Source organism: Cyanistes caeruleus, chromosome 15, assembly GCF_971803275.1.
Source record: "Cyanistes caeruleus chromosome 15, bCyaCae1.hap1.1, whole genome shotgun sequence".
Lineage (NCBI taxonomy): Eukaryota > Metazoa > Chordata > Aves > Passeriformes > Paridae > Cyanistes > Cyanistes caeruleus.
In genome coordinates this window covers 10094339-10114239 of record NC_141715.1, presented here as the reverse complement: position 1 = coordinate 10114239, position 19901 = coordinate 10094339, and the positions used below count along the sequence as shown (strand labels likewise).

At 42.7% G+C, this 19901-nt stretch overlaps 1 protein-coding gene and 2 long non-coding RNA genes across 12 annotated transcripts in view; 1 reads left to right on the top strand and 2 right to left on the bottom strand.

Annotated features, from left to right (window-relative positions):
• Positions 1 to 6130, bottom strand: part of FSTL4 (follistatin like 4) — a 205823-nt gene extending 199693 nt beyond the window's left edge. For 2 of the 8 annotated variants that reach the window (XM_086851540.1, XM_086851544.1), the window contains exons 1-2: positions 5977 to 6096; positions 1411 to 1546 (exon numbers count right to left, since the gene is read on the bottom strand). In XM_086851540.1, coding sequence (XP_086707666.1) covers positions 1411 to 1539 — 129 coding nt within the window. In that variant the 5' untranslated portion in view covers positions 1540 to 1546; positions 5977 to 6096. Of the gene's footprint in view, positions 1 to 1410; positions 1547 to 4151; positions 4428 to 5976 lie in introns of those variants that run through there. The other 6 variants (XM_086851542.1, XM_086851546.1, XM_086851541.1 and 3 more) reach the window with 5 other exon arrangements.
• LOC147650374 (uncharacterized) lies at positions 5585 to 13370 on the top strand. Its single transcript, XR_015276649.1, has 3 exons — positions 5585 to 5730; positions 10321 to 10482; positions 11218 to 13370. It is a non-coding gene; the product is annotated as an uncharacterized LOC147650374 (long non-coding RNA).
• Positions 13371 to 16729: 3359 nt separating this feature from the next.
• Positions 16730 to 19901, bottom strand: part of LOC111935413 (uncharacterized) — a 125119-nt gene continuing 121947 nt past the window's right edge. The window contains exon 6 of one of the 3 annotated variants that reach the window (XR_015276645.1): positions 16730 to 17995. This is a non-coding gene — a long non-coding RNA (uncharacterized LOC111935413). Of the gene's footprint in view, positions 17996 to 18556; positions 18917 to 19901 lie in introns of those variants that run through there. The other 2 variants (XR_015276646.1, XR_015276647.1) reach the window with 2 other exon arrangements.

Sequence of the window (19901 nt, the reverse complement as noted above, 5' to 3'; positions counted from 1 at the left end):
TTTTTAATAAAAAAGCAAAATTGATCAGACATTCTGCAAGAACAAGTTTAACAAACTGCCAGTGTACTACCTGACCTACGCAGCAGCAAAACAACAGTGGAGGTGTGGAAGTTTTTGTTCACTTTTACAGAACAGAGGTTCAATACCTGAAGGACAAAGTGCACCTGAAACAGACCTCAGAACAGTAGAACATCCAACACCACTGAAATTACTTTTGAGCCCTGCTAAGCAGCAAAAAGCACTTTTTAAATTGGCTTAAACTATAATGCAGATAACTGGGTATTTGTAGATGGAATGTGATTGGGAGAAATGTGATCCTCCAACTACAACCAAATCCCGAGGTTTAAATAGATCCAACTGCAACATGACTCCATCGAGGGTTAGCATTAGCCTGGCAATGACTGATGTGTCTGCCAGCACAGAAATGTTCAAGGCAATGGCAGATGAAAATCAGCCAAGTGTCCTTTCCCTGTCTTCCTGCACCATCTCCCACTTTCAGACATTTGAGCAACCATTGAGTGAACACACAGGAATTAAATAACTAAAATTGTGTCAGCATTCATTCATCATTTACAGCTCAACAAAGTCACAGTTCTAGATTTTTGTGGCTTTATTCACCTGTCTTAGCCTCAGAAAATCTTGTGAAAATCTGAGTCCGCATCTGTGCCACAGGCAGTGCTGAGCTGTGGTTCAGAAATCCAGTGTCCCACTGAGACAGCCTGCTCCAACACTGCTGGGACAGGGAGTGCTCCATTCACATCCCTGTGACAGCAGCCAACACTGTTACCTTCAGCACTGGAAACAGGCTCAGCTGCTTCTCCACTCCCAGAGCCCTGGGCTGAGCACTGAGCTGGTACTGCTGTCCCATCAAGATGGGCACTGGGGTTGAAGGAGATCACTGCTCACTGCAATCACTGTTCCCTGCTCCCTTTTCTATTCCTCTGTGCTTCAGAAAGGTGTCACATCAGTAAGTCTGGAGGGGAACACTTTGGGCAGTAATTGTGTGCTGATTCTCTCAGAACCAGCTATGGGTCAGTTTTCCTTCAAAAGAGCTTTTTTTAGGTTTCACCTAAATGTCCACTGACCCAAATGAAGAGCCAGGACAGTTTGCTTGTTAAATTTAGCGTCACTGGTGTCAGCAGCCCCAGGAGACAGCACGCTGCAAAGTCTTTGGGGCAAAGACAGCATCTCCACAGCAGCCAGATGCACAATTTCACTTCCAGATGGTATCAACATACCCAATAAGTGTAAGAGTTTGTTTCACTGACCTCCTCAGGAGGTGTTTAATACGAATTTAATATGAATATACATGGATAAGCCCACACTTGTTTTCTGTTTGCAGTATAGAGAGCCTGAGCACAGCCCAAGAACAGAAACCCAAGAGCTGTAGCTGCAGCTGGTGTACAGTACCTCTTGATGCAACCTCCCCACATCCGAATACAGGCTTCTGCTCCGGTCCACATCCATCCATGCCCTTGTGACCAGAGGGAAAACCCCCAGCAATACTAGGAAGCACCAAAAGCTCCTTGCTGTCATCATTTCAAGCCTGTTATAAAAAAAAAAATACAACAGTTATAGAACACTCATCTTACAACAAAAGCCAGCTCAGGTTCAATAACAGAGGCTTCAGCTGACAGTGTCCATCCACACTCTATGCCTACCGAGCCCTACAGTCTCCAGTGTATTGGCAATGAATTCCTACATTGTAGTAGTTTTATCACAAAACTATCCTCTTCTGGACATGCTGTTCCCAGCCTGTTGCCACACAGCACCTGCAGAAACAGAGTCCTGGGATTTCTCTAACTACTGTGGCCAAAAGCAAACCACATCAAAACATGGTCTTGTGGTACTGCAGAAACCAAAGGGTGAATTTTATCCCTTCTCCAGAGCCCCCAGCAGCACAGAGTCACTCACAGTCAGGGACTCACACCTGCAGCCTCAGCAGATTTTCAGGAAAATGCCAGACACAGACCTTTGCTTCTCTGACTACTGGAGGCTCCCAGCAATGTGACAGAAAATCACATTATTCCCCTCTGACTCAGAGGGGGACATTACCTTGGCTAGATACAGCCACTGCCAACCCCCTTGGCTACAATCAGGTGTGTAGAGTGAGCCAGGGCTGACAGGTGACACCAGCACACAGGGACATTCATCCTCCTGATGAGGACACCTGCCCAGACGATCCCAAACACATCCAAACTGGAAAGACACAAAACAAATCCTATGCTGAAGAGGGCTGACATGTTTCTCCAACCATGATGGAGTTGAGTCCTACCTGGGGCTGTGATTCCTGCACTAATGTTCCTCTGTCCCAAGCAGAGACATTTCCAATCCCTCCCACACTCAACTCCACTCAAGAGCAGCACAATTTCCCTGGAAAAAGCCTACCACAGCCCCCATAATCTGTGGGGAACTGGATGCATGCACTTTGAGCAGTGGTTCTTATCTTGTGTAGTTTTTTAATGAATTTGGAAAGAGCACCAATGCAGTTAATCAGAGTGGCATCAGATGGAATTCTTTTGTTTCACACATTACAACCCTGAACTGGTACCCTGGAAGCTAAACCAGCAGCTGTACTTCCTCTGGACTTATAATAACACAGGATTGTGTCACTGCCTTCTACAAATAAAATACCAAAGGAACATTCAGCCCTGGAACCATTTCTGATATGGCTGAGGGAGGCTTAAACAGACCTGTTAATGAAGCATAATGACCCTTAATGAAATTATGGCATTTCTATAGGAAGAGGGGCAGACTAATGCCTGGCTTGAGCCATACACATCAACAAGGAGGGCTACCTGCTAATGGCAAAATTCAGCCAAGCTGAATTAACTCACCATGACACACCTTGTCTTGACAAGACTCATTTTACAGTCTTTTCATGCCATGTATTTGCTACAGGGTATATCCAAGCCTTAGTGCATCACTCCTAATTTTGGAGGCATGACCATTTACAGCAGCAGTGACAGTCTCAGGTATCTCATTTGCCCAAAGACACCCCATCACTAGATTGAGCATAGCATACAGCACCCACAGAACTCAGCAATGCCTTTTCTTGGCACTCATGTAAACACACTGGAGAGCATTCAGGATGAAATCAAAATTTATTAGGCTTTCTAAATTCCAATTATGAACCTCAGATGTAATGTTACTGGGGCTAAAAATAAATGTTTAATAAACCAAAGTCACTACATCAATAAGAGACAAGTACATTGTTACTTTATGAATTGCTCTTGCACAGCAACATTATTTCTCACAGGGTTTTGTTTTGTTTTTTTTTTCTTTAATAGAGGTATTTTGTGTGCTCAGTGGATGCCATCACAGCAAATAACATCACAGTTCTAGAGACCTCTGAATCATATTCTGCTTGAAATTACAATCCCGGAGCATGACAGGGAAATCACTAATTTAATGTGTATTTAGTAAACAACTCACAGAAAGCATGAAGGAAGGCAGTTGAATTAGGATCTGTAACACTGATGAAATTGAAAGGGCAGACTGTACCTGACAGCAACTCTGGTTGCTTTATAAACAGAATTTCTAGAAAATCTTCTGTCAGTTCAGAAATCACTTATTTTTATTTCATGCTAACAGCACACTAATTGCTCTCAGTCACAACAAGAGAAGGACACTTCTATATCTTAATATCTTAGTAAGCCTAATCTTATATCTTAATAGCCTAAACCAAGCAATAAATATGTACCATAAATACCAACTGAGAGCTTACTCTGGAGTCACACAACATTTCCATGTCATTTGGCATCCTAAACCACAGCCCAGCACCGCCGTACCCTGAGCTGAAGGGAAGGCTCCTTGCAGAACCCGGTCTGCAGCTACAGCAAACAATACAGCTACCAGATTGCAGGGTGAAAGTTCCCTGAAGTCAACAAAACAGCTGAAATTGATTGAATAGATCCAGACCACCGGTGTTAGCTCAGATCAGTTTTACTATTAATTTCCTTTCCTCATTTCAGGGAGGGACAGAGCTGCTGGATTTGAGCTCGTATGGACATCGCTGTCCAGAGAAATCAAAGCTTCAAAAGGAAATGTCTGCATAAAACAGACATAACATAAAAGCAGTTGTACTCAAAGAAAGAATAAATATTGGTCTTTGTGATAAAGAATATACTATGCAAAGCTAAATAGTTTACCTGAAGGTTGTGGTTTCCTCCTCTGACCTAGAGCAGCCTTCCAGCTTTCCTTGCAGCTGGCACTAGCAAGCATCACTCCAGAAGTACAGCAGCACCAGGCTATGCACTGTTATCTGAAGCAGCTCAAACACGATGGCAACAGCAAAACACCCATCCCAAGGCCAAATGGGTCTGGGCAGGCACCAACACACAGGGAGAGCCTCAAATTTAAAGTAAATGGGTGCAATGTCTCCAGTGGAAGAACAGCAAGCACATGCTAGCTAAAAAAAAGCACAGGTTTTAGGGTACAGGTTTGGGAGCTACTCAAGCAAAAAGGGTCACCTTGAAAAACAACAGGGACTAAGCACCTCAGCATTTGAGTGGAGAGCAGCACAAACTGTTTAAAGCATTTCTGCAACATGCGACAATCAGATCTTGCAGTGATCCCACAACTTTTTCCTCCACAACACAAAAGCTTTAAGAATTTGATTATGGTGGCTGTAATGAGATTAAAGAATTTTTCAAAAGCAGTTATCGGTTTTGCCTCAGGGCTACTTAAATTGCAGCTTATTTGAGAAACCAGTGGTTTGCAATAGCTTTCACTAATTTCCAAGAAGCTTCACATCAGAAAGAGGCTGAACTTAATTACCTGAAGTTCTGACTGTTGCTATAGCAAGAAAAAAGCATTTGGACATAACTATTACCTCTATTCAAACCGATGCTATTAAAACCAGATAAGCATCTGGTCCTTAGTTCCTGCTATCAACCTTCCCAATTGCTCCACCCTTATCTAAACAGCATTTCTATTGCCGGCAAAATAATTTTGAGATCCGAAATTTCTTGTTAAGTGCTACAAAACTAACGTACAAAAATTAAGTAGAAAAGCCAATTGTTTCGGCAAGACATAATGAAAACGAGTAATTATTTCTGTCATCTGCCTGCAGTTAATACTTAAAGTTTGGGTGCATTAAGAACTCAAGGGAAGCAGCTTTTATGTTTAAGTACAAACCCGACTTTTCATTTGAGCAAAAGCTACGTAAAAATATTTCATTTAATTAAATTTAATTTATTAAATTTGATTAGAGTTCTTTTCATTGAAATTCTCCAAGACAGTTCAATGCTCTAGAATAAATGTGGGGAGCATCAATCCAACAGGAATGCGGGACTACCAGGAAACTCCAGAACCTCGCAGAGATTTCGCCTCGGTTTTCAAAGCTGTACCCACGCCACGTTCCAAAACAGCTTCTCTCCGAGGTGACACGCGGGTAAGTCCCACGGCATCCCTCCCTGACCCTCCGCTGGGCAGCGAGCGGCCAGCCCCGGGCTGGGAAGCTGAGTATTCCCAGCATTTCAGGGGCCTGGGGAAGCCGGCTGAGGCTGCGGCCGCCAGCCCCGGGCCGGTTCCGGGCGCGGGGGGCTCGGCCCGGCCCGGCCCGCGGCACCACCCAGCGGCCGCGCCGGGAACCGGCGGCCCCGCGCGGGCCCCGCGCCCGCCGAGGGCGGCCTGCAGGGCGAGCGCTGCGGCACCGCGACCCCGGGCGGCAGCCGCGGCCGCCCCAGCGCACCCCACGGGCGGCATGCCCACGGTGCGGGACGCGAGGTGAGGAGGAGGAGGAGGAGCAGGAGGAGCAGGAGGAGGATGTCCCGGCGGCGGGCACACACCTGTTACCTCCAGCGGCCCCGCGGGCGCGGAGTGAGCGCTCGGGGGGCGCGGCGGGCGGCGGCACCGGGAGACCGCCCGGCGCTCCCGCGGAGCGTACAGAGCAGGGAAGCGAGGGTACCACAAGCGGGCGAGGATGAGGACGCGGCCCCGTGCGGAAGCCCGCGGGGCGGGGGCGGCACTCACCTGGGGAGAAGCCGGGCAGCGGGGGCTGCGGGCGGAGCGCGGCGGGGCCGGCGCGGGCAGTGCGAGGTGCGGGCCGGCCCGGCCCTATTTCTGCTCTCCGGGCCGGAGCCGCCTTACGTCAGCGCTGCATTTGTATATTCCGCCCAATCCCGGCACCTGTGCGGGCGGCGGGACCGCCCCGGGGCCGGGGGGGCCCCCTCGGGGCGCTGCGGGCCGGCGGAACCGCGGCTCGGCCGGAGCGTCCCGGAGCGCGGCCGGGAGCGCCGGGGAGTCCCCCCGGGGCCGGTGCTGCCTCGGGGTGCGGCGGCGGAGCCCCTCTGCTGACCGCCCCCGGCAGCCGCCTGCTTGGGAGAGCTGATGCGGGGCAGAGCGTGCCCGGGGCAGGGTTACACCGGGCCGCCCGGGACAGGACAGGGTTACACCGGGCCGCCCGGGACAGGACAGGGTTACACCGGGCCGCCCGGGGCAGGGTTACACCGGGCCGCCCGGGACAGGACAGGGTTACACCGGGCCGCCCGGGACAGGACAGGGTTACACCGGGCCGCCCGGGACAGGACAGGGTTACACCGGGCCGCCCGGAGCCGGAATACACCGGGCCGCCCGGAGCCGGAATACACCGGGCCGCTCGGCCCTCGCCCCGGGGCCGTCAGACCGGGCTGACACCGTGGGACACCGCATTGTCTGCCGTGGGACGCCGTGACCCAGCAGAGCAGGCACTGGGCTGTTCTGGAGGTGTGCCTTCTATTCCCGCCTAACAGTGTTTATAAAGAGAGGCAAACATTAAAATTCATTCACCCTCCTCTTCCTCTTCATTTCGTTTCCAAAGAAAAAAACACAAGCAAAAAAACCTGCGAACAAAACAATAACCCAAAGCAATATATAATAATTGCTTATCTTGTTTTTCAAAGGATGTTTGCACGAGCAGGAGGCATGGCAGGAGTACAGAACCAGACTATATGGGGTATTTGTTCCAAACGCTGCAAGGAGGTTTAGCAAAGGTGATGAAACACTCAGAATTAGCAACAGGAGATGAGCAGTTTAAAAGACTTGATAAAACATCAAATTTTGTCTTTCTTCATGTAAAGAGTCTTACAGTTGGACCCTACAGAATTAGATTGGATTTGCTATTGGCTCCATCATGAAAAGGACAGGACCCCGTAGTTCTGATGGTTAAAGAGACGCGGGCTTCTCTGGGAAACTGGGTCTAAGTTTCAGAGAAAATGTGTTTAGTAAAAAATCATTCCACAAAATTCAGCACAAGTTTGCAGAAGGGGCTCTTTCATGACTAAATTTGGGGGATTTTATTTTCTATTTCCTCTGCAGGAAATACCAAGTGATCAGACTGGTTGGTTTTCCAGAACCTATGTTTCTGGCCTGTTAAATCCAATACCACTAAAATATTTGCAATGTTTGCAAATAAATGGAGCTTGTTCTCCCAAAACACGCACAAGGGCTCGTAGGGATTTGTTATTTTGTGCTTTCCTTCTTTAGGAAGATATAAAATTGCAGATTTAAAGTTTGGATTTTAAAAAGGTATCACAAATGTAATTTTAAAAAAGGAGTATCCACTGTGAATTGTGCCCAGGAAACATAGCAGAGGTCTTTGCAGAGTGTCCTGGAAGAAATGAGTGTGTATTTCATAGGTGCCCTATAGGTTTAAGAGATCTGAGGTTTTAAAAAAATAACACTGAAATCTAATCAAATGACAAATATGATATCTTCAGTGAGATCTTTTTCTCTTTCCTGAGAGAAAAAAAAATTGGAAATAATATCAGTAGAGACAACTCTTCCCCATTTCCTGAAGGGAAGGAAGAAAAGTCTCCATTTACCAGCATCATTTATTCTATGAAAATATGTCTCTGCTGTCAATTTGAAGTATTTACTAATCTCCCTGTATCTCTTCAAGTCGGACATAAATACAAGATGCATTAGTAGACATCTGAAGTATCTGCACAGCTTCTGTTTATTTATATCCACACATGCTGGAGGATACAGTTTCTTCCCCACCAACAGCTCGCCTGGGTGATATTTGCCAGCTCAGTTTTGTAGCAGGAGGAACATTTCACTTCTTTTACACCATCTGATGCAGTTTTCAATGCAAAGGCTGGGGCTGCTGTGTTTCTTCAAGACCCTGGTAGCCAAGGCAGGTGGGAAAGTGCCATGACCTCCCTGTACCATCAGCTGTGTACCCCCAGTGAGGGGTTTTGGGGTCCCTCCCTGCAGCTCTTGGGGCTCACCCACCTCCTGCACCAGCAGTGCTCCTCCTGCTTTCCCCCCTGTTAGTGAACTTCTAAATAAGCACCCTGAGCATCTCAACAGCTAAATAAGGAGTATATTTTCCCTGCACAGTCTAAGTGTTGGACAACTTAGCCCATGTAAAGTCTGCTCTTCCATCAGCTCCCAGGTGCTGAGGGTGTCCACGTTCCCGAGCAAAATGTCCCTTTCCCACCACTGACAGAAGTAGGTACCAACAAGCATTTTTAGCACCTTCTTTCACACATTTGGGTCCAGTGCATTTCTCTGGTGTTCTAGTTCAAATCTTTTGATGTTTCCAAACTTTTGAAAATCTTGTTAATAAAAAGCAGATGGAGGCACCCCTCCTCACACCCTCAACTCCAGCCAGCTCCATTACCACACTTCTTCAAACACTTTCAGTCTGTCCTGAGACCTTTAAAAGCCCTGTGGAAGTGTGTCTGCATCCCAAGAGGTATTTTTGAATGGATGCTGTGGAAACTTTTCAGGGAGGGTGTTGGCCATCTCCCCATTCTGGTTCAGCCACTTTTGTGAAGCAGAGCAAAGCAAACAGCTTTCTTAGAGAACTGGAGAAATAAACTGAGCAGGCTGGCAATGAAAAAGTGATAAAAACCTTATCTTATCTATAAAAACCTTATCTTCAGGGCTCAATGAGTTTGAAGCAAAATAATTGTTGTTTTCTTTTGAACTGTGAATTGAAGAGACCCCAAAAAATAATGATTGTAGTTAAAAAGAAGAGAAAAATGGATGGTTTTAAAGGCAGACTTGAGCACCTAAAAATTCTTAGGCAGAGAAAGAGGAGGAATAAGCTTTTTCCTTCCATGGAAACACGGGATAACTTATTCACTGTAATGAGATTTAAAGCATCATCCCATTTCTTCTGTTTAAAAAATATATATTAGAACCAGGAAACTCTGAAAGTTTAGAGGAATTGAAGCTGCAAGGGACAATAGATTAATATGATGTGGTCAAATTTGAGGACTGTGAAGAAGGAGAGACTTGTGCCAGTCCCAGCCTTGTGCACTTCAGTGAGAGGTGCTGGAAATATGCAACTTCTTGTTAGCTTTGACTGATGGGACTTCAGGAATTTGATGAGAAATTTTAAACAGATTGGCGAGGCACAGTTCTGTGTCACTGAAGATACAATCACATTCCAGGCTGACCATGAGAGTTGATTTAAGGAAAAGACTTTTTAAAGAACAGATGACCTTGTCTTACAGAGGTTTTCTTTCTTAATTTACAAAAAGCCAGCACAACAGAGCACTGCAAATAGCCAAGACTCTCTGAGCTCTACCACCAAAGGAATTAAGGGGTAACCATGTCAGCCATTTGAAGTACTTCCAAAATCTAGCAAGTGATGTTCAGAAGAGGAAGAGAAGGCTTCCTCTTTGAAAATTCAAACCTTTAACATCAGCATATCACCCAGCTACCTCACTTGTCCAGTCTTGCTAGCTAAATGCAGTAACTAATCATGAGATTTCAAAAGAACATTGTATTCACTCGAAACAGGAAGCTGAGGAGGTAATAGGACAAGGAGATTCATGCTCATCACTTTGAGTTATTTGAACCAAGAGCCTAAATCAGACCTGATTAAGATCCAAACTCAAAACAAGATTCAATCAGAACCAGAGATATTAAACAAATACAAATGTGACAAGTCATGATTCAATTATTAGAAGTCCATCTTTTAATAACTCATTAAGATGACAGTGTGTATCTTTGCCTACGTACATTTAGCAAAGCCTTTTCACTTTGACAGTGCATAAAATTATCCCTGCCAACTGGATTTCTCTTACTTTTTATGTCAGCTTTAGAGTTACCAGTTTTTCATTATCGTCTTGCTCACAAATTAACAGGGAGAACAAATTTAATAGCAGCCTCAAACCTTTAGAGATTATGTCAGCCTTGTGTATCTGTGCCAGTTAAATAACCATTTATTTCTGCTTAAATTTAATGTGGTCATCTTCATACAAATACACACCCAGTCAGAGCCTGCTCTCGGGGTATGGCAAGCACACAACGAGGGGCTGCTCTGAAAAGCTGTCAAGGAGCTTGGACTTGAACTTTGATAATCACATCACCCTGTTTCAGATGTAGCAAATGGAGAAGATCAAGGTCAAGAACTTCAAATGTGCAAGAGGATTCTCTGGGTGCTGCTGTCCCACATCATTACAAGCTGGAATACCTATGGATGAATGTCTGCAGCAGCAGAGGGTTCTTCGGTAGTCAAAATGGGTTGAGGCACAGATCTAGGTAAGGGGCTGGCCTTGGTGACCCATCCTCTGTCTTTGTCATATTTTAGTAAATGATTGCTCTGTTTGGTGAGAGCTGAGTTGCAGTGCTTCATCCCTGCCTTCATAGCTGTAAGTCCAAAATGTAAAAAATTGTATTTTTTTTTTCTAAAAGAAGTTTCATACTGAAGGAAATACAAAGAGCAGAAACAGTGGTTTGATTCATTTCACAGCCATTGTCTTTTTTGATTTGTTTGCAATTTTCTACACTACTGCTTCCAATTTGACAGTGTCTGGGCATCAGATGACAATGGGAGTGGGATAACAGATGATGAGCTCAAAATACTGAACACAATCATGCTTACCCTTACATGTACCCACAATCAATATGTCACTTTGAGGAAGGAACCATCAGCCACTGGGGAAAGTTTGGGATATAAAATGTCACAGGAACTCTAGTCACATTTCTTATTTCTTGGGAGTTGTTTGAGCAGCTGGGTCCTTGTGTATGGAACATGTGTGGTGTTCAAATAAATAGCCCCAGAGACCTGAATTCAAGTTGATGTGGCAATTTTGAGCAGCTCCCTCCTTCTCCATTGCCCTGGGAGCCACAGGCATATGGCCAAATTCAGGGTAATGGAGGGACCAGTGGGAACAGCTCCCATGGCCATTAATCCAATGTGTGGCTTTGGAATGGCACTAATTTTCCTCATTTTTTTTCCTCATCTCTGAATATTTTGTTGGTCTCTTCTCCCAGACACCATCAAAAGCAGCAGGCAACATTCATCTGAAAACAAGAAGGGACTTTGATCCATGAGCATTGATAATAAGAAGGTGTTTAGATTTTTCCCAAACTCCATGGCTATTTGTAAATACAGTCAAGTCATAGCCAAGTCTTGGTGCATATTCTAGAGCATTAAGTGATCTTTCTTTCAAGATTGTTTTCAAGAGGAATGTTAAAGCAAAGAGCTCTAGCAGAGAGACACAGGACTCCTAATCCATGTCATCAAAACTCCCTGTGTCAGAGAGGAAGAGGCAGATGGATGAAACAGGTGAAGATGAAAGAATAAGCAGAAGAAAAAAGCAGCAAGAAATATGAGCCTTCTTTATCTGAAACATTGGGAAAAGCTTCCTAAAGCATCCTTACATTTTATCTCATTTAATAGCTTTTACTTTGTGCCTGTGCATATCTGTGCTGTGTATCAGGTTCTAGAAATGCATATGAGCAAGGGTGAATTGTCTGCAGATTCCTAAAATTGCCTTTGCAGATGGATGGCCAGCAAGCAGCTGGGAGGAGAGTACAAGCAAGGAGGATGTCGTTCCTCAAGAAAAATTAAGAAATGAAGCAGCACCATCAGTGCTAAGAAAGACAAACCCTAAAAAGCATGAACCAGGTTCAGTTAAAGCAGCAATTAAATGATTTAGAACAATTCTGTGCTCATTTACAATTTTTAAAGGTGAAAGGTGTGATTTTGGTAATGCCTTAAAATTAAAAGGCCAGCCACTCCATCTTTAGAATGATGTTTTCTCTCCTGAAAGACGTATCTCATTGTCAGTCCATTAGCAGCCAGCCAGAACCCATCCTTAGAAAAATAATTAGCTATTGATATATGGTAATACTGAAAAGTTATTCTTATTTTTGTTCATTGCTACTGAAAGATGTCCTCTCCAGCCTACACTTTCAATCATTATAAATGCTACTGTGAAAGACTAAAAACACTGTTCTGAGATAGATTAGGATCCACTTCACAAATAAATATATTTTACCACTAAGAGAAGAAGCAAATATCGCTGGTACTGAGTGTTTTATAGACAGTAGAGACCACTTAGGCTGAAATATTCCCCTCAAGACAATTAGTGTCACTGGCCATGCAGAGTCCCCTCTACATGACAGGCTCCTGTGCAGGGTTTATACCTGCTGTGCCCAGGTGAAGAATTGGCTCTGAAGTACAATAGCAGCCCCTTCACTTCCCATAAAGTGGGGTGAAAAAGATGGTTTACCTTGAAAAAGGATGGTTTACCTCAAAAAAGGATGGTTTCCCAGAGACAGGCAGGGTCCACTGCTCTCTGCAGTGACCAGGGTACCAAATTCCCCTTGGCCCAAGAAAGGGTTGCATCCTGTGCACTGCCACAGTGTCTGGATCCTGGAGGAACTGGAATGCTGGGAACAGCAAAACCACCTCCATCACCACCCACTGTGCCCTATAAAAATTGTGCCAAGGCTGAGAAGTTTGCACTGAGGCTGTTAAAGCTGCAAGGAGCTGGTGGCAGATGCTGCACTTGCCAGCTAAGCACCCCTCTAGAAGAGCTAATAAAATCAGAGGACATTAGGCTTCAGAATGTCGTATTTTAAAGAGTCTGGTTGGAATTGTACTAAGATTTTTACTTTGTTGTGGACTATTTGGCAGCTATTTGGCTGCTCTGAAGCACAATCTCGAGCTGAAGTGAAACAACAGATTATAAATCTGGCTGGTCTGAAATATAAGGGAGAAGAGAGGAAGTGGGGAAATAATCAAGCATGACACAGAATATTTGAGACCATATTTTGAGCCAGTAGTCAAAATTCCTCATGCTTAAGGCTCAAGCACACACCAATGAGAAAGGTGTTAAATGGCTTCAACAAATCTGTCTTGGACCTTGTAGAGATAATTGATTTTTGGTTGTTTTGCCTTCTATATGGCAACTTATTTGTAGCAATTTTTGATAAAATGTTTTAAGGGGTAAAAAATTAGTTTTAGATTTGTTTCAGCTGCTTATAGAATTATTTTTTCCTTATATATTTTTCATGTTGGGCCAAAATTCTACAGTACTTCTTCCAATACAAACATACCACTCTTAGTAGTTACTACACTGAGTCTCTGTTATCAGTTTAGCAACAGCCTCTGCTGCAATAAAAGGAAATGTATTTTTTCTCTTGTCTCCTATTATTCAGAATTACACTTGGATATTACATTGTCAGTTTAGTGTTACATCATTTCCCTGACAATTCATTGTAATGAAATCTTCCACAAAGTCAATAGCAATGACATTTTTATAAGGCATTGTCTCCCTCAACCTATTAGGTGATTTCAGATCTTTGTTTTCTGTTCTGGAAATAATAGTGACCTGTAAGAAAGCGTAAAATCTGGGAAAGTCACTCAAGCAGCCATGTCATTGCTCAGCAACCAAACCTATGAGTCAGAGCTCTAGTTCAGATAGATATCTCAATCATCTGAGTGACTTTTATTCTTTCTAGAAAACAATGCAAAATAAATAAATGAGCTACCAGGCCTACTGAAACCAATAAAAGTATTTCTACTGCACTTAATGGGAGCAGATGTTGTCTTTGCAGAGTTATATGTGATGTTACACTGGGTACATCTGTGCTGCAATGCAAATATGGCACTACAAGTCACAGGGAGGCACTTAAGCTGGTTTAAAGGAGGCACCAACAGCTGCAGCACTGCAGAACAGAGAGAAGGCCTGGAAACCCCAGCCCAGCCCCAAGGATTTGTTTGCACCATGAACTGGTGCAGAGCTGTGTGCTGTCACAGTCATTGCACCATGAGACTAAGGCCTCTTCCTTCAGCATCCTTTCAGCTGAACACAGCTTTCACCACCTGCCTCTTACTCAGCTCCTCAGGATAAATTTCAATTTCACCTTCTTCTCCCTTTAGGAATGACAGGGTCATACTGCTGGGGGTTACTCAGAAGTGAAAGGAACCAAAATGGCACCAAAGTCAAAATTAAGAATTAATTAATTCAAAGTGTATAGTTTGCACAGAGCCAAAAGAAGTTTTGTATGAAAATTTATTCTTTATAGTTATGCTTGCTACACTGGAATGTCATAAAAGAGAATAATGGCATATCTAAATAAGTTCAGCCTTTAGGAGAAAAGACTCAGGAGAGACATCACTGCACTTGCAGCTAGAGAAGGAGGGCAGCAAGATGAACCAAGTGTGTTGGGCATGCAGTGATTGTACATGGCCAAGGGTGCATATTGCATGATGTGGCGGATAAAGGGAGGGAAAAATAACCCCAAGGGCAGTTAAAGACAGGAATAAGGACTTAAAGAGGTTGTAGGCTCTTTCCTTCATGATATTTAAAATTTGAATTGATGAATCTCTGAACAGCCTGCTCTAGCAGATCCTTCCTTGAGAAGGAAGTTGGGCTGAATGACCTCCACAGGTGCCATCCACATTGTTTTGTCTACAGTTCTGTTATTTTCCAAATAATTTTTTATTTTGGCCTCTAGAAAAAGGAGCATCACTTAGTGAGTATAACCAGTTTAAGCCATGACCACTTTCAGGCAGTCAGATTGGGATATGCATATTTTGATGTTATTGAAAGTAACAAGTCTTCAGCTAACTTCTAGGTAAAAAAGCAGAGGCTCAGATTCTAAATCAATAGTGAAAAGTGAGCTGCAAAATCTTTTTTTATGCCTGGAAGCAGAAGTTCTGCTGAAAAATATATATATGATATTATGATGAACAGTTGCTGGTGTGGTATTAAATAAGATTAATACATGTAAAAAGTCTCTTATTTCATTCTCACCCTCACAACAGCACCTGATGTAGTCTGAACAGAGATATTTCACCTACGCTGTGGCTGCTCTCTTGTGGCTGTGTGTCACCCTGAAAACTAAACCTTCTGATCTTGTTTTCATAGTTTTAGTTATTTTCTCAGGAAAGTAACTGTAAACATAAATGTTTACCCATTCCTTCTAAGAAACGTCCTTTGATGGACATTTCACACGACCAATGTGACTGGGAAGGTGGTAACTTAGTTATCCAACCCCTGGTCGTTGTCAAGAATCTATAAACACTGGAGTCAGAAAATAAAGGTACTTCCTTTCCTGTCATACCACTGAGATGTGTCGGTGTAAATCATCCCGTGTCCTTTAGTGACCGTTGTGGATGTTCTGGATGATGCTGCTCCATGTGGCTGCCCGTGCTTCAGCAGATTGCCAACCTACAAACCCAGCATCTCCAAGAATTTTCTCACATAGCTCCCTTCAGCCTGAGGTTTTTTGACTTGGCTTTAAATAATACTAGTGCTGCTGTTGAATTCTTAAATCGCTTCCACAACTTAGTGGCAAAAACTTGGTACATACATCCCTCTTCTGTGTATTTTAATGTTATTGGAGGATCTCCCAAATCATGAGGCAGCAGCCCGAGAGGTGACTTAGTTCTTCTTTCACTCACAACACAAATCCTGCAGTCAGTGAACTCTCTACATCTGGCAGCTTATAAATAATGAACTAACCTAACTAAAAATCAGGGTGTACCAGATACAACACAGGCTGTGAAGTAGCTGTGCTGTCTTAGTTTAATTTGAGCTTTGAGGGAGTGCAGGAACATCAGTGTCACCAAGGCACCAGCAGCACAACCCTCAATTAACTTACTGTTTCCACAGCAAGAAGCAAAACAATGCTGTTTTTGAAGATACCCCAATTTCTCTAACCAACAGCACTACAAAGCAGAGCAATGCTCTGAAAGGGATCATATGCTCATGAGTGGCTTTCTCCCAAGGGTGGCTTAAATATGGTCAAAAGATGAAATGTGGAAGTATTTTGCAAGCACTTATCACTTGTGTATGGGTGATAGAGCTACATCTGTGTAAACCACAGGCATGAGTTTCATTGATTTGGATGGGTAATTTATTTCTGACTCCACAAGGCAAACCCACGGGGACCAGCAGTCAATACTAGTAGAAGTGGATTAGCACCAAGAATGCATAACTTTTGGGTCAGCAGGCAGAAGAAATAGTTATTATTCCTATATTCCAGACCCAGGTGGAAAACGAAAGGAAAAAGTTAGTGTCAGCTGCAGGCTCTGTATATCGTATTTCTACTTTTTCTTTGATGAATTACAAAATCTGACACTATTCTGCCTGGTGGGGCTTTTTTTTTTCTTTGTTGTTTGTTTTTTTTTATAATATTGATGCATTTTAAACAGGAAGAAATAAGAAAAAAGGGACAGATCTAGTCCCTATTCTCATCTCACATTTTTCATGTATTGTGTGACTCCCTAATGGCTGAGAACCTGTTCAAGACTCCTCATTGTCAGTGTGCTCAGGTCTCAAGGGACAAGACCCACAGCTAATATTCAAGACAATATATTTCTGTTTATGAATAATATGAATAAATTAATACTTTTTTTATTTTGCCTCTTACGTGGCCTTAATGAAGACCCTGTCTCTCCAGAGCAATGGGTACCATCTATTATCTTCATTTAAATATTCTCTCCCTGCCTCAAGCCCCAAACTGAAATCTGAAAACCAGGAAAATTGTTCACTCCAGGCTTTACTTAAATCTACAAACAACTTTCTGCAAATAACTAGAGCTTTAAACTAAAAATACCACAGCATAAAGAGGAAATATGGCCAAACTTAGTGGTCTTTACATTTATAGGGATGCTGAAGTCAAGGCATGAACCTGATGATACTTGATATAAAAGACTTTTAAAACCATGACAAAACCTATTTATACAGCATTGTTCCCATGTGAAGTAGATAAAACTCTCAACTTTCCTCCTGCCCCACTCTCTATGCTGCCAAATGTCTTTCCACCTCACACAAGAGAAAATTTGCTCTACTGAAAGATGTGAGCTTTGTGGGGAGCTTTTAGCTTCATATGGAGAGCTTCTCTGCTGGGGAGGAGGAGCTCCTGATCAGCTCCCCCATTTTGCTCTCATTCACTTACAGATGTGGCAGTATATCTGGCCTTGGAATATTTTGAAAATCCATAAACTTCTGTGCTCCAAGACTTGTGTTGGATTTAGTTTTGAAAATCCTGCTGTAGAGTACATGCAGCTCTTCTCCAGAAGTACTTGATTGCTTCATCTCAGGTGACCAAACTTTCTACAAATTATTTCTAGACATTTGTGATGTTTCAGGAACCGCCTGTCCAGGAAATCTGTGTGGGTGAGGCTTTGTTTGTTTCAGGCACTGAGCCAAGAGCAGGGATGTGAATGTTGCTCCTCACTTGAGTAGAAACCTCCAAATCATTGTACTTTTTCTGGTGAGAATCATAACAGTAACATGCTTCAAGCATGTGGACATCTTGGTTCAAGCTCCAACTGGCATTTTTGCTTTGTTGGGTTATAGGATTGAGTGCTAAATTCTTATTCATAAAAGCCTCCCAATATTTGTGGGAGTGAAAATGGATATCTAGACCAAGATTTGGCCCTCAGTTCACCTGTCTAACTAGAGAACTGTGATTCAACTTGAAGAAGCAAATGAAGCCAGCTATAACAGATTTGGAAGGAAGTGGGCAAGAATTTGAAAAACACACATGAATAAATTACCCCTTTTCTCCTGTTCTTTCAAAGATTACATATATTTAGAGTGCCACAAATGTCACATCATCAAAAAGCTCAAACTCAGCAGGTATTCAAGGTTACTCTCCCACTGGAAATGTAGCAGGCATCCAGGCTCTGTGGCCTCACAAACCAGTCACTGATCCTGGTAGACAACCAGGATGCAATCAAAATAGGAAGACCATAAAAAACTCATGTGCTGGTTGAAATTATTTATCCAAGCAACTTGATGAATACCTATAAATAAGAAATACAATAGCAGTGACTGGAGTTGGCTCAAATATTATCCACAATTAATAAATCGACCCATCCTATGTACTGTGTTATTTTCCCTGTCATTTTCACAAGCTACAAATATGATAATACAATTAAATGACAAGTTCAATCACTTCTTTATTTCATGTATATGTATAATATAATATTTTATAGCTATATTACAGAAAAGACTGTTTACTCACACTGTATCTTCTCTAGCATAATTCAGAGCTTGCTTGCCTAAGAAATTACTTGTCTGAATTTTGATTAAAATAGCAAAACTTCATTGTTCCTTTGGCAAATGAATTCAGTATTTAAATGAAACTCATTGTGGCATACTTTTCTATGAAGCAGAGGCCTTTAGCTTCTGGAATGGCTTTAACCTCCAGCACAGCACTTCTGTGTCTGTGTCTGATCCACCCATAATTCATCCCTCTTCCAAAGCTTTGTCAGTGTTTGTGCTCTGTACTTAGTTCCCAATGAACTGGCTATAACACAGTAGTTACAGCTCCCTGGAAAATGACACACAGTAACTCTGTCAAGTTTTTTATTAGCTTGGATAGCTCTTTTATTTTAGCAAGGTGTTTTATTACCTCAGATAGCATTGAACTAGTTCTGAAGTGGATGAGTGAAGACTTGGAGATCCAGTTTTATATTGAGAGCCATTAATTTTTTTAACAACAACCCCTTGATTATTGATAGGCTTTTGTTCTTTACAGATATTACACAACACATTGTTTGAAGTGAATCAGAGCACACAAACTTTCACAATTACTGGAGCTTGGATGGGTCATAGCAATCAGCCAGCAGAAGTCCTCTGACTTTCAGGATGCAAGAGGCATCTGCTCTTGACCAGAAGCTACTCTTATCCTTTCTGTTTCATATTATTTCTCAAAAACAATCCTAGAAATATTACAGAGAAAGGAAGAGCCTGTAATTCTCGACTTGTGGTTACTCTTTTGCCCATTAATCCTCAGGTACACTCAAACCCAGCTCATTTGGAATAGTTTAGCATTCCACCTCCATAACTCCATGAATCAAGATGTACTCCATCAAAATAAATTAATAGGAAAGAGGGAGTACAATGGGGTTCAAGCCACAGAAGTGGATAAACTAGAAAAAAATTAAAATAAGCAGAATTTAATTGAAAAGTCAGTGTCAAAAATGGTATAAATCCTTGCCAAAATCACATGTAATTTACCCTAATCCAAATTCCATGAGCCCAGTAACTCTTCTCTTCATTTATATGCCTTCAGTTACACTTTTAGGACTTCAACATTTGTTAAATTTGAACTGATCTCATAATCTGGATTCCTTGACCAGCATAAAATAAGAAAACGTGTCTTAGAAGAAATTTTGGAAAGTGATCAAGAAATTAATTTGCTCCCTTTTTCTAACAGAGACTTCTTTACATTATCAAAGTACTTAAGTAATCTAAAGCTTTAAAATTGAAACAGATTGCAAAATATTTGATAGCCTTTTTACAAAAAGGATGTACTGAGAATACAAAATTTCTCTAACGAACCACAACACAATTTCCTTACAAGTTCTGTTGTGCAAAGATGGTTTCTTTTTAAATTCAAAATTAAAAGGCAACATTTATTTAAAGTTTGAGTCCTTTTAAACTTTTAGGTCTCTGAAATCTGCCTGTGACTATTACTTGATAAAGTTGAATCCTTTTGTATTAATCAGTCTTATTTATGAATCACACAAAACTGTACCAATCAAAAGTTTCTTTTGTGTTTAGGTTCTTTTGCATTAGAATTCTGCTGACATTGGGCTATGGCATGTAACATTTTCCTGTGTTTTCCCCTGGACTGTTTGTATCGTGGCCTCCAAAGCCCACAGCACAGGATAAACATTCTTGCTACTGTTAATATGACAATCA